The sequence below is a fragment of the Neodiprion pinetum genome, chromosome 5, assembly GCF_021155775.2.
Source record: "Neodiprion pinetum isolate iyNeoPine1 chromosome 5, iyNeoPine1.2, whole genome shotgun sequence".
Lineage (NCBI taxonomy): Eukaryota > Metazoa > Arthropoda > Insecta > Hymenoptera > Diprionidae > Neodiprion > Neodiprion pinetum.
The window spans coordinates 16,559,985-16,573,410 of NC_060236.1; the positions used below are offsets into that span (position 1 = coordinate 16,559,985).

Below are 13,426 nucleotides of genomic sequence, written 5' to 3' on the forward strand. Positions count from 1 at the left end.
GTTGAACAATTTGTTGGAATACTTCAAAAAACTCATTGAAAAAACATCTGATCTGTAATTCAATTTGGAGCTACAAATTTTGAATAATTTTTTCTGAATGATTGTATTATTTCATACTCGAAGATAAAAATTAAAAATGGAAGAGGGACCTAACATTTGATTCAAGTATCTGATGCAGTGCGTGTCACGTATGTAAATTGAAATCTGAGCCTAGGTACGCTTGGGGACAATGAATCTGAGACGGCCAATTTTTTCCACTATACAGTTATGTTGGTAACACAGAGAAACCTACAGCGCCATAGTCGGCCGAGCGCGAAACTAACTCAATCTCAATAAACATAACATAACCCATGACCGTCGAATCTAACCTTAGAATATCGCGGGGATAATGACTTGTTGGATGGACACGTCAATTCTAAGGTTAGATTCGACGGTCATGGGTTATGTTACGTTTATTGAGATTGAGGTGAGCTGTAGGTGTCTCTGTGTTGCCAACATAACTGTCTAGTGGAAAAAATTAGTCATCTCAAATTCATTGTCCTTAAGTGTACTTTTCATCCAAAAAAGGGTATAACGGCCCCATTTACATCCAGTCCCGAATAGGTAGATCACAAAACCTGTGCGTTTCTCGTTGAAATGAACGAATGTGCACATGTTTTGGAATCTTCTTATTCGTCACTGCATGTAGAATGGGGCATTTATGTCCTTTTTTGGATGAAACGTGCCTAGGTTCAGATTTTAATTGACATAAGTAACACGCCCGCATTTTACGATTCACATGGCGTGAAATTTTCTCGATTTTAAGTGACTTTATGCTTTCATCGGAATCTATTCCTCAAGAAACATTCAAAGCTGCGGTGAAACACGATTTGGATGCACCCTTTAGGAAATATTCGACAAAATTCAAGGGACGTGTGATTTCGAGCAGGGTATACCCGTAATTGATTAGGGCCTTTTCGAGTTTTATTTAATATGATATTCAATTGGAAAGGCGTTTTTATTTTGGTTTAGGAATGATTTTTTACCGTAAATATAGTGATTTAATAAACACCCGCGAAGTTATTTTCATTTCGTTTGATTTTTTCTTAATATTCATTGTGTCATATTATATTGTTTTCTAATCTGAAAATACATTGTAATTTTACCTTGTTCATTCACAGATTTAGGCTTAACGATTTAAGCTTCAGACTGTAGAATGTACTTTGAACCCTTGTCACGTCCTTGAAGTTTCCAATTTGGTTGAAAATTTAGTCGTGAATGTTGATATTGGGTCTCTAACTTATTTGCGCTTAATATCAGTCGTTGCATGGGGTTCAAGGTATATTTTTCTTTTGTTTTACCTAATCACACTATTTGTATAATTATACGTACAGCGTGAGTTCTTTTCGGGGTTCGAGGTTCAGTCAATCAAAGTAGTATATTCTGTTACAAGTGCAGAAAGTGGTTGATTTCCGACGAATGTGAAGTTTGGAGCATGAGCCAAGCGAGTGCTTTAAACCCACGAGCCAGATATCACTCATTCGCATGTGTGACACCCTATTTTTTCCAACACCTGCGACGGAAAGTTTGATTTGAGAAGCAAATCAAGATATCCGGAGACACGGCCTGACTTCATAAAACCTAATCTGAACACACCAATTTCAGGATGAACTTAGCCGAATGACGTAACCGGTAGTGCTTAAAGTCCGTGCATAAAATTAAGCTATCGGAAAGTGTGTATACGCTAAAACCGCCATAGTCTGTAAAACTGAGAATTTCAGTCAAGCATATGCGCCAGTGTCATTTTACCGCACTGTTCAGAAATGGGGCACTTTATGCACGCCCCACAGGCTTCGAAAATCTAACTTTCCAAGCATGTGTAGGAAACATAATATTTCCCAATCCACGACTATTGTTTATTCTTACATACGAGTAGATAGCTGAAGAGTGGATGAATTTTGGGAAGTTATATCTCTACAAACAATAGCTCAATTCAATTGGGATACGCTTTATTCGAACTCATGTAGATCGAGCTTCATTTAAAGATTTTTTTGAAATCAAGTGACACAAGCATTGTTATTAAAAATAATGTCAAACATTTCGTACGGCGACATGTTTTGCAGTTCCGACAATATCTCAAAAACGGCTTGACCGATTTACTTCGAATTTAATTACAGTATTCTTCGATAGTTTATCGAATATCCGCTGAAAAAAACTCAATCTGTACATAGATAATACAATTGTATTCTGTTCAACGATATTAAAAGCTGTATTAAAAACTATTTTTATTTGTCCTTCGTCATATAATAATTATAATTATGAACATTATTTATCGTTTTCTTTTTTCTGTTTATATTTCTCATTTTTGTTGTATTGACCAAAATTACTCAATTTGTGTCAATGTTGTTCACGTACCGGGACAATCTCTTGAAACTTGAAAATCGACTGCGCATGCGCCAAATAAATCAATCTCATTGGTCGGCGAAATCTTCCCGCAGCGATATTCTTGTCTGCGATGCAGGCGAGCCAACGTACACAAAATGTGTACGTTTGAATTTTCAAAGAGCATAAGCATTAAATTCCGACTGTTCTTTGAAGAATCAACTTTCCGGCCCAATAAAAAATGCTTCCCAAATCTTTCCGAGTCAAATCTCAATTATTTGAGATTTTAACCTCGAAAATTCGTATCAACTACATCGCCGCCAGAAACAATTTGACAGCTGAAACTCGGGATGGCCAGCCTGCACGAAGAGCCGATAAAACTGGCGCATGCGCAGTTGATTTTCAAGTTTCAAGAGATTGTTCCGTTATAGAACATTCGTTGATATCTTACACCGCGATGTTTCAAATCTAATTAAAGAATTTTTATTCGAAAGTGCTTGAAAAACAAAGTCTCAGTATCGGGTTCAAAGAAGCACACGGCAGTGAATATTTTCAGATCATATTCATAATGATATCAGGTAAACAGAGTTCAAAAAATCTAATAAAGATTAGGGGCTTACTTTTCGACAATTACTTTGACATAAAAAGTTTTAGAACCAATCACAAATCATCTCAATGCACTTAATCATGGAATATCATAATTTCCGATCATCTACATAATTCACTCTGATATCGTATATTTTGAGAAAAATTATGAAAAAAGAAGAAAGATTATAAATATTGATGAATTTCGACTCACAGTCTCCACAAATTAATTTCTTCCAAATGACTAATTGCAAATAACATAGACCAGGGGCCTTTCAAATATCACAACAGACTATTGTTCGTTACTTCAAATACAGAATTATTGCTTTTCATGTATCCGTTGAAAATTATCATTCGACGTGAATGCAAAAAAGAATTGCAGAAATATTTAAATATGTAAATCCAGAATATTTGATTTCCGGTCCACTTTTACTTTCATTTAAGTTCTTTTCTTTTCCAGTTTTGATCTATTAGTGTTTGGCTTCTTGACCTGTTCAATATTGTTAATTGACAAATGTAGATACTCGTTTGAAATTTGGCTTGTGGAAATTTTTCCAATGGCGTGACAAAATCAATGGTAGATTCCTAAATCGTATTATTTTTTTCAATACAGCTTTTAGTATGAGTATTTAGATAATCAATACTGATAATCATTTTTTAGTTCGTTGCCAGTGTCTATTTTTAGGTGTGCGTCTTTCATTTCTTATTTTTAATGCACAAGTGTGTCAAATATAATATACGAAATATTTTATGTTAATTATAGCATAACTGGTTTTTTAACTATCTGAATTTTGCCGATATTCTTTGCACGCCCAGCGTTGCATGAATTTTTTCTTACTCTTACTTTTGTATCCTGCTTGAATTTTTTTTCTCTATGTATCACTTTAATGTCACCAATTTATCAAAATATTAATTTTAGTAGGATTTTTCATTACACGTGAAATTTTTCCAAGTTTACACAATTTTAGTAAAAATATTAAAGTTCTGTACTAGACGATTGAACAAATAGTTTCGCACTGTTGTCTTCTTTGTTACATGTTTTATCACGTAAAGTAATGCTGCCGTAGACTAAAAAAAAAAAAAAAAAAAAAATAAAAAATACTCACAAAAACGCAAAGCGGCAATTACAGTTAATCGTAAGAGATTTGCCAGACAATCTATAAAGTTTTTTATACTTATTCTATCTCTTCGACATTATGTTACAAATATACTTGTGCATGATTTACGTGCAAAGTAATGTACCAGAACTTCTTATAAGTTTGTGACACCAATGATATAAATTTTGGAATGTTCAACGCTAAGGAAGAACTTATATTATCATAAAATTTGAGACTCCAGTAGTTTTTACGCAGTAGTATAAGGTTGAAACAGTTTCATGGCAGACCAAGCAAAACCATAAGGTCAATTAGTTACGTAGTATAACTATTACTTATTGTTAGTATTCCATATTATGGTATATGTTTGGACATTATAAGCTGTTTATGGAAGCTGGACCCTAATAATAGCCTTTACCTTCCAATTAGCCTCTGTTTAAAAGCTATTAGATTCTCGGTTTATTTTCTGACAGAAAAATTCCTTGGGTTTTTTAACAAGACAAATACTAGGTCTGCGCGATTGATCGATCGATTGTAGACTTCGATTAATCTTAAAACAATTCATTGAACGGTACGTTTAATCGATCAATCTAGAAGATGATTAATTGAAGGGACCGATTGATCGACCAATGGAAAAGGTGACTATTTCAACGGACAGAGTAACCTGTTAATCGATAAAACGATTAATTTAGAGGGCCGATTATTCATTTAATCGGAAAAATCTTGAATCGAGAGTGTCGATTCATCTGTTAATTGCAAAAACTATGGTTTGAAAGGGTCAATTAGTCGGTTAATTGAAAAAATTGTAAATTGAACGGGCCGATAATTCGATTAATCGAAAACATCTCGAATTAACCTATGAATCGGACGGGGGGAGGGGGTGAGTGATCGATTGATCGGTTAATAGAATAAACGATTAATTGCGAGGTTTGCTTAGTCGATTAACCGGAATTCCTGATCAATCGATTAATCGAAGTATAAGATAAATCGATTAATCGCACAGCCACAATTGAACTTGAATGCAATAGATCGACGAAGAGTCTGGTACAGTACTGCTCGAAAATGGACACTGCATTTTATAGTGGACGACTAACAAGCTGAGTGTGTATTTTTTTCTGTTTTGGCATGACATGACGCTTGCGTAGGCCAGGAGCACATTGGCATCAATTTGGCACAGATTCACTCCTCCTTTGCCCAGCACGTCCGTTCCTTGGTATCCAATCTGTAACGAATCGAATCAAAGTCACTCGTACAGATCAGAGTCACGAAAATCCAATTACAACTATGAAGACGACATCGCGAAACCGGCTGATTTTTCCGAATTCAACGACCCGTGGGAACAGTATATACCGAATTACACTCCGCCGGAAAATCTGGACTATCATCATCAAAGAGATCACACTCTGCAGTATTATAATACCGGTCCACACGAGTTTAATGACAGTCAGAGTTCCCAGCAGTTTCAAAATTACGCATTCGATAATCCTCCGCAGCAACTTCAGCGTCACGACAGACTTTCGGTCGATAATCCCCAGCAACCGACTCCGTCGGTAAACCTTGACGCGTACAGTTTAACGTCGCAACATCGCGAATTTGACGAAAATCTGAACGAGAACCGGAATCAAAATTACCATAATCCTTGGCAGAGTGAGAATGATTATCAGCATGTTCAAAAACAATCGACAGAGGCGTATCACAGTCCTAACTTACGTAGGGAAACATTTGTTGATAATACCGGGGATTTTAGAGTACCGAAAAATTTTGAAGACGTTAACAATGAAATATGGCGGGAGAGTCAGACTGAACATTCTGAGCATTTCAGAGAGCAAACAAGCCGCGAAAATATCGACGATCGGTTGCATAGAGATCATTATTTCAGGCACGATCCTGAAGAGCCAAATGACTCGATTAGAGAAGAGCAAACAAATGATAGGCTTGACGATTTTCACTCTGTACGAGAAGTTGAATCTATCCGATCTATCGATGCCACTCCACATTCCCAATCCGAATTTCCCTCTAATCATGAGCCTTGTACAGATCCTCCGCACAATGTAGCTCAGCACTATGAACAATCCGTAGACAATCAGGGGCAACCAGCGGTCGATGACGTAAGTAATTATTGTCATATAAAATGTTTTTCTATTACGTATGCCTACATGTTAGGGGGTTTCGTTTAGTAGGAAATTTTTATTTTTTGCTCTCACCCGATCAATCTTGTACTTAGCGAAAAAGAATCTTTAAGGAAGGATACCTCTGAAATTCAATTTCGAAAGGACACTTCCGGAATATGAAAACCGCTCAGTCTAATTTTTTCGATAATTACATTCTCTACAAAAGTTTCTATTAAGCACAATCCGTAACCCACGATCGGACAGTTCGAAAGTTATCATCGTCTTTGTTAGTTATTTATAGTTATTATCATCCTTGCCTCAAAAGTCAAATAATTTTATGTAAAAAAATTAAAGATAAAGTTTATATCATTAAACGCGGCGGACAATGAGTGGTGAGAATTAAAAAAATGACATCTCTACCATGTTATCATAATGAAGAAACTTTAGATTCTTATTGTTAGAGCTACCTTTCAAATCTAGGATTTAAAGATGACTTTTATACTATGTACAAGGTTTTTTTGGTAAAATGCAAAAGAATTTTGCTTCCAAACAAAACAATCTAATGTTTCGTAAGTATAATGTATCATTTACTGTAATTAGTATGATGAAACGACCTGTTGATATTAGGTATTTTGCGTATTTTTAGCACGAAAAATTCATTGATATCTCTGTTGAAAAAAAGCAGTAACTGGCTGAGTTTTGATCAGTTTAATTGGTCCTGAACTAGTAGTCAGTGAAAATTGTTGACAAAGCTGTAGACGTCGGAGTCTCACGTGGTACATCCGAATAATCTTACTACGTGTATTTTGTACGATAAACTATCATATTTTAAGTTTGAATCATAAATTGCATGAAAGAAATTGACTATAGCATGCTGTTCGTGAGAAATTAGTGTATGTGCAACATGCTACCGAATTTACGTTACAGTTATAATTGATATATTTCTTTCAACACTTTACATCAATAATATATTATCATATTCCTGTCTATGTATACGCAAATGAGCGTGAAAATCGAAATCATTTCTTGAGTTTAAATTTCCCACCTTGTAGAAAATGATGCCGTCTCATAAACAGATTCGGAGCAAATTGTGAGAACATTAGTGACCAAAATGGCTGACCAAAGACCAAAGACCGATGGTTTTGGTTTAATATTGAGAACTTCCAATCATCCATGATTCTGCTTAATTTTAACGAGCATGCTCCATCTGAATCGAAAATCTACAATGTAACATCAACATTTTGGTATTTATACCCTTCAGCCACCATTTGGGGATTCATATTTCCCATTTTTCCTGCAAGATTGTTAATTTAAGAATACGTCTGCATTTGTGATCTTCTCTAGGCTGGAATTGCCGGAGCATTGGCAAAGATGACTTTGGGAGAACCGAGGAGCGCCGAACAAGTGGCACTTGAGGAACACATGAGAAGGCAAGGCTGGGAACAGGGTCAAATCGATTATATGGGGCGTGACAGCTTCGACAACATCTGGAAGAAGATTCTCAGTACTATAAGTCAACCTCCGGAACACCAGCCATCGCCCTCTATGGTATGCCGGCGGATATTAATTACTGCATTATGCCAAACCGTGAACATACTGTCTAAATCGCAATTCCATTTCAGCGCCACCTCCGTCAACTAATCTTCTAATACTTTCTAGTTTTTATGAGAACTAGTGCTTAAAAGTTGACATCAAAGTGATTTTAAAAGTTGACTTTTAAGCACTAGTGATTATAAAAACTCGTTAATGTTCTCATTTTTTACAAGGGCTAGCGCAGAAAACAGGATTCCTGGCATGTGCGCATGTAGAGACTTTACACTCGTCAAGAAATCCCTATTCTATGCGCACTTGCCAGAAAAATAACTATTGTGGCTTATTATCGAGTATTCCAGCATTTTCATAACCCTAAAAGTTAGGAAAAGAGAAAAACCCGCTTGAATAATCTTGAAATGTTATTTACGCTAATGCTGGTGAGCACGGATAAGAGACCGTTCTTACTATGTCATAGGAATGAATTTGAGCAAATTCGAATGACAAGATAAGATATTGACAACTTCAGAAAGGTGTCATGATTAGTATGGTTAAAATTATTGAACTCTAGTGCTTTTATCAGATTCTGATGCTTTTGGGCTTATTTTGTTCGGCTCAAATATTTTCAGAGATCGCCTGAATGAAATTTTACAAATAGTCATCTCTAGAGGAGATAATAATAAATTTTGTGGAAGTACGATATAACAGATATTTAGCAATAATTACATTTTCACTTCACAACTGTATTATAACGTAAATTTTCTTTCGACACTTTGGGAACATCAGGTCAGTGGATGAAAAAAAAAACACTAGAGTTCAATCACTCGGAACATCCTAATTATAAAGCCTTTTCTCAAATTGTTGACATCCTAGCTTCAAGTGTTTGGATCTTCTCAGAATCATTTCTATTACACATCAGAGAACATTCATCATTACTTTTATAACATTCTTTGACGTTGCAAATTAAAATTTCATAAAAGTATGTCGAAAAATATGCCTATGCAAAAGTTTTTGAATGCGGTTGAAGCTGTCCAAATATACAGCGGCTATGAAAGATGAAATTCTGAAAAATACAGGAATTTCGGACAAGTTTTAACCGGATAGAATGAAAATGAAAGGTTGAAGGAAATTTGGATGCGGTTTTGGAGCTTTTGAAAAAACGCACTGATAAATATCATCGAGTGAACAAAACTCACCAAGCTTTGCCTGATTCATTTTTCTACTGTTTTAGGAGACACAAAATGTTGAAATCAGTTCTCCTGTTGTTCCATCCTCGCCTCTGGCAGCTACATCAAGTTCAATAGCCGGTAAGTCCAATTGGAGTGTTACAGATTCATGAAAGGAGAATTCATGATGAATGATGATGCAATCCTAAAAAACGCGTCAAAATTCAGTTCGTTACGATAAATCACTTATTTTTGTTCAATGCGGATTTAAGGGGATTCCAGATTAACCCCGATCGCAATTTCGTTTGTACAGACTATTTAAAATTCTGTCGTTTCCGAAATTTTGTAGCGATCTTGTTATTCGGCAGGGACGAAAAGTGTGAAATATCGTTTGCTGTATTTTCGGCAAGCCAGTAGAGCTTGCTTCTGCTCTCTTTAAACGGTATTTACATTTTATAGGGATGAATGATTACCAGAAAACCATACGTGCAGGTATAAAATGATACCGAAAATCGGATTGTGCTCAAGTATTCTCATAAGCTATATAATTAGTAACAAGGTTTTTTTTTCTTTTATATACAACTTGTTTATTATCTTGACTATTTATTTTCTAGTTTTTCCTGCGTTTCACAAGCTTATCGCATAATGTTTCGTGGAACAGTTTTTTTATTGTTTATTCTGGTTGGTCTTTCATGCTGACATGGAGAATGCACGGCGTGTTTTCCTACAGATATATCAGAAATTGCAACCGCTTGTTTGTGGCCTGGTTGTGTGTTGAATGACAGTATAATTTCCTGACAATTCGCGTCTATTCTCATGACGCAAAGGCAAAAACACGCAAGCAGCTGCAATTGGTCCATTTTTCGGATTTTGGTTGGTTCTTCTGGTAGAATGTTAATACCTCAAGTTCCAGATCATTTCAACAATGACTTTGATGAAATTTATACAGTAATTTCTTTGCAAAAAGTTCAAATTTAAGTTGCACGGTATAGTGGTTGAAAAGATAGAAACTGTAGAAGCTCGGAAAATTTCATGAATTATCTTCACCCAATACTTGATTTCTCTCCCGATTTTTAACCAAATCGATGAGACCGGTTTCCTGAAATTTAGGATACAACATTTTCTGAGTACACTTAACGGAAAATGCTATAATTTTCTTGTCCAAGCGACGTTCGACAAGAAACGAAAAGCCACTGATAAATGAAATCGAAAATCGTATAAAGCTTCACGGCCAAGTCGAAATGGTTTGGAACGTCTCCGTATATTTAAGTACAATACTACCGAATATAATACTAACAATAAGTGATGTGATATCGGCCATTGTTTGGTATTTATGATATTACTTTTATAATAACTTGAGTGTTTGACACAGGAGCAGAGGAGAGCAACTAACAGGCCGCGCCGCCATGCACTGCTGCGTCTTGTATTGTCGTTTTGCTTTGATGGGGTAAATATTTAAAGAAGACCAGACACTCACGACTCACACCAGACACTCGTATTCTAATTGGACCCAAATTTTCGAGAATCGCAGGGCTGGTAGCGAGTCACTTTTTCTCCTATCGTTCCAGCCATTTTCAATTTTGATGCTGCTTAAAAATTCGACTGTCGTAGGGTTTACTGTTAAGAACATCGTCAAGTTTTCCCTCAAATTGAAACATTCTAATGGCTTTATGTAAAGCAATCAAAGTGAAATTCATCAGCCACGTAATTTAACATTGCTACTAATTTTGAAATCAAAAATCGTTACAAAGTCAGTTTTTAATTGCAATTAACATTAAAGTTAACCTATACTAAGTGGTAAAGTTGATGGGAAACAAAATATTTGTTTCCACAGTCCTGTGAACTGCATCTTAGAATCAACCTCTGCAAGGTTATTTCTGGATATAAAAAATGAATCATCAGATTTGTGAACCCTTCTGTTAATATCGAAAGACAATGATATTTAAGTTTTAGTTAATTGCCGGATTTTTCATCAGTGGGCAAAAGAGTAAATAACTTATTTTTTTTTTTTAAATTAAATATTCGCAGCTTCAAGACTGATTCATTTGAAACTACTTCCATTTATACTTGGATATCAATCTGGAAAGAAATTAGCGAAAATATATTTCGGTTATCATCAACAAAGCATTGTATATAATTCGAAATGTTGAAAAAAAGTTAGCAGTGTGGCGAATAAAATCAGCCATCACAAACACAGAGTTTTATTCTTGAATAGCAGGTTAATCTATGCATGATTTACTTGAATGTCCACATGTCGATGAAGTTGGTCGGTATTAAAAGTCATCTTTTTAATATGCATCTATACGGTTAGAAAGATTCAAAACTGTAGTAATACATTTTTTTTATAGCTTGTATGTAACAGCATAATTGTCAACTTTTATGACTTATGGAAAAACCAGTGTAATTCAATGGCCGTCAATGCAAAATTTGTTATTGAGTGGCTGCGACGTCTTGATTGACTGCTACCAGCACTGCTATTATCATTAAACCTGTTTACACTTCTGTTCTATGGCCAAAAAAAGTTTTTACAGGGTTCGGGTACTTCTGCTTCTAACTGGGATAAGTTCTTCGATAAAGTATAAGTTATCAAAAAAAAAAAAAAATCCCGTATACACTGAAACTATCCTTAGATGCAGAAGACCTTAAATTCAACACTAACGTTTTGGCTCACTCTACATGTATTAACCTATTCATATTATAATTAAAAAAATCACTGCAATGGGTCAAAGGTTCAGATTTTGAACCCTTGAATTGGTGGTCCTTTCAAGGGATCGTTTATTGTTATTGAACAGGCTTTCAGAATTGGAAAGACTGTCTGTTAATGTACTAATTGCTGATTATTCGCTGTGTGTATTGGAAAAAATTAGTGATTGGCAGTAATTTGAGGCAAGGAGCCAACGAGTCCTGGCTCTAGATTTGACATTTTTTCAATCTGGCAACAAATTGAACAAACTTATAGTTTATCGTCCGCCGCCAAGAATTGATTGAGAAAAGTAGATAAAACAAAGAATCGATGGTAGAGTGCTCAATAATCTGACTATGTGTCGAAAACCAGAAATACTTGATGATGAAATACTGGCCTCCCTTAAGTTTATGGCAATAATAATTACAGAAAATTATTGTGGTCATCCAGATGAGTTTTATTCAATGCCACATAGCGAATAACAGCTCGATAGTTATAGCATGAAACTACATGCGGAATGTGGATATATCTATGGTCATAGGAATGTTTTTCTTTAACAACCATCAATTATTCATGCATAGATCGCTTGATTAACAATTTTCAAAGTATACAATACAGCTGCAATTCAGCTATGTAGGTTTGAGAAATTCTGCTAACATACTGCTTTTAATGCTGATTGTCGATTCGGACCACAATTTTATATTTCTATTGCAAAAAATGTATTCCCATAGATACTGACTCTGATGCATACACAGATGTGGTTTGGTAACGTCAGAATAACACAGGAAATTTCTTTGCAATTTATGATAGTTTAAGAAATTAATAAAGAAGTGAATACTAATTACATGCGTATTTGGACTACACGGATTAAATGACCTGCACTTGTATTTAGAAAAACGAATTGAGGACTGTACGAAATTCTTCAACAACTCGGCTAGTTTTTTTCCAACATTCTTTACAATTAGGTGTATTATATACAGGGTGAGGAAAATGTATGAAAATACCTAAATAATTCACTATGGGTGCCAAAAAGAAAAATAACCGAGATCAAGTCATGTGTAATTTTCAACAAGGAACTCAATGATGACCTTGGATTCGACTTTGAGACACAATAGTCATTTCAAGGTCCACTTGTTTTATTTTTTATTGGAAAACATTTTAATTCTAGAATTAGAAAGATCGTACAATTTTATGTGCAGGTATGTACCTCTGCTATGGATCTAAATAACCCGTAGGGGTTCCCATTCTGAGGTCAATAATAGGGGTTTCCATTTAAAAAAAAAATTGAGTTGACCTTGAAATGACCTTGAATTGTGCCTCAAAGTTAAATCCATTGTCATCGTTGAGTTTCTTGTTAAAAATTACACAAGACTTGACCTTGGTAATTTTTTTTTTTTTGCTACCCATTGCCAATTATGTAGGTAGTTCCTCACCCTGTATACTGCCAGTTTTTCTAACAAAACGTGAGAAAACATTCTGTGAGCATGTCACGGAGTAGTAGGAAAGAGACAACACTCAAACAGCGCTCGGCTCATAAGTTGGTCCAGTTTTAGAGGCAACGTAAGAGGAATTGTCAAGATGCGATTTAAGCGCCTCTTGCGGTGTAAGCCGGTAAGCGCTCTCCTCCCTTCCCTTATGATCTTACGATTCGCCGTTTACCACCTTTTCTTCGGAATCAATGTCGATTGAGGTTGGAAAAGCAATCACTCAGTTTTGACTCGCGTCAAAAGCGTATTTCACGAGTTTACGGTGCATGTTTATAGCACGGTTAATAGGTTACGATAGCCGCCCTTTTTTTTCACCTTTTATAGTGAAAATTTCTCTTTTTCCCGTCAGAGGCGCTCGAATCGCATTCAGACAAGTATTCTTACGTTACCTCAAAACCGGCGACAAGTT

The 13,426-nt window shown here is 35.5% G+C and overlaps 1 protein-coding gene across 2 annotated transcripts in view; it reads left to right on the forward strand.

Annotated features, from left to right (window-relative positions):
- The window catches only part of Gyg (glycogenin 1), a 36,690-nt gene that overhangs the window by 18,143 nt on the left and 5,121 nt on the right, over nt 1-13,426 (forward strand). The window contains exons 6-8 of one of the 2 annotated variants that reach the window (XM_046629670.2): nt 5,186-6,148; nt 7,496-7,699; nt 8,913-8,988. In XM_046629670.2, coding sequence (XP_046485626.1) covers nt 5,186-6,148; nt 7,496-7,699; nt 8,913-8,988 — 1,243 coding nt within the window. The remainder of the gene's footprint in view (nt 1-5,185; nt 6,149-7,495; nt 7,700-8,912; nt 8,989-13,426) is intronic. The other variant, XM_046629671.2, reaches the window with a different exon arrangement.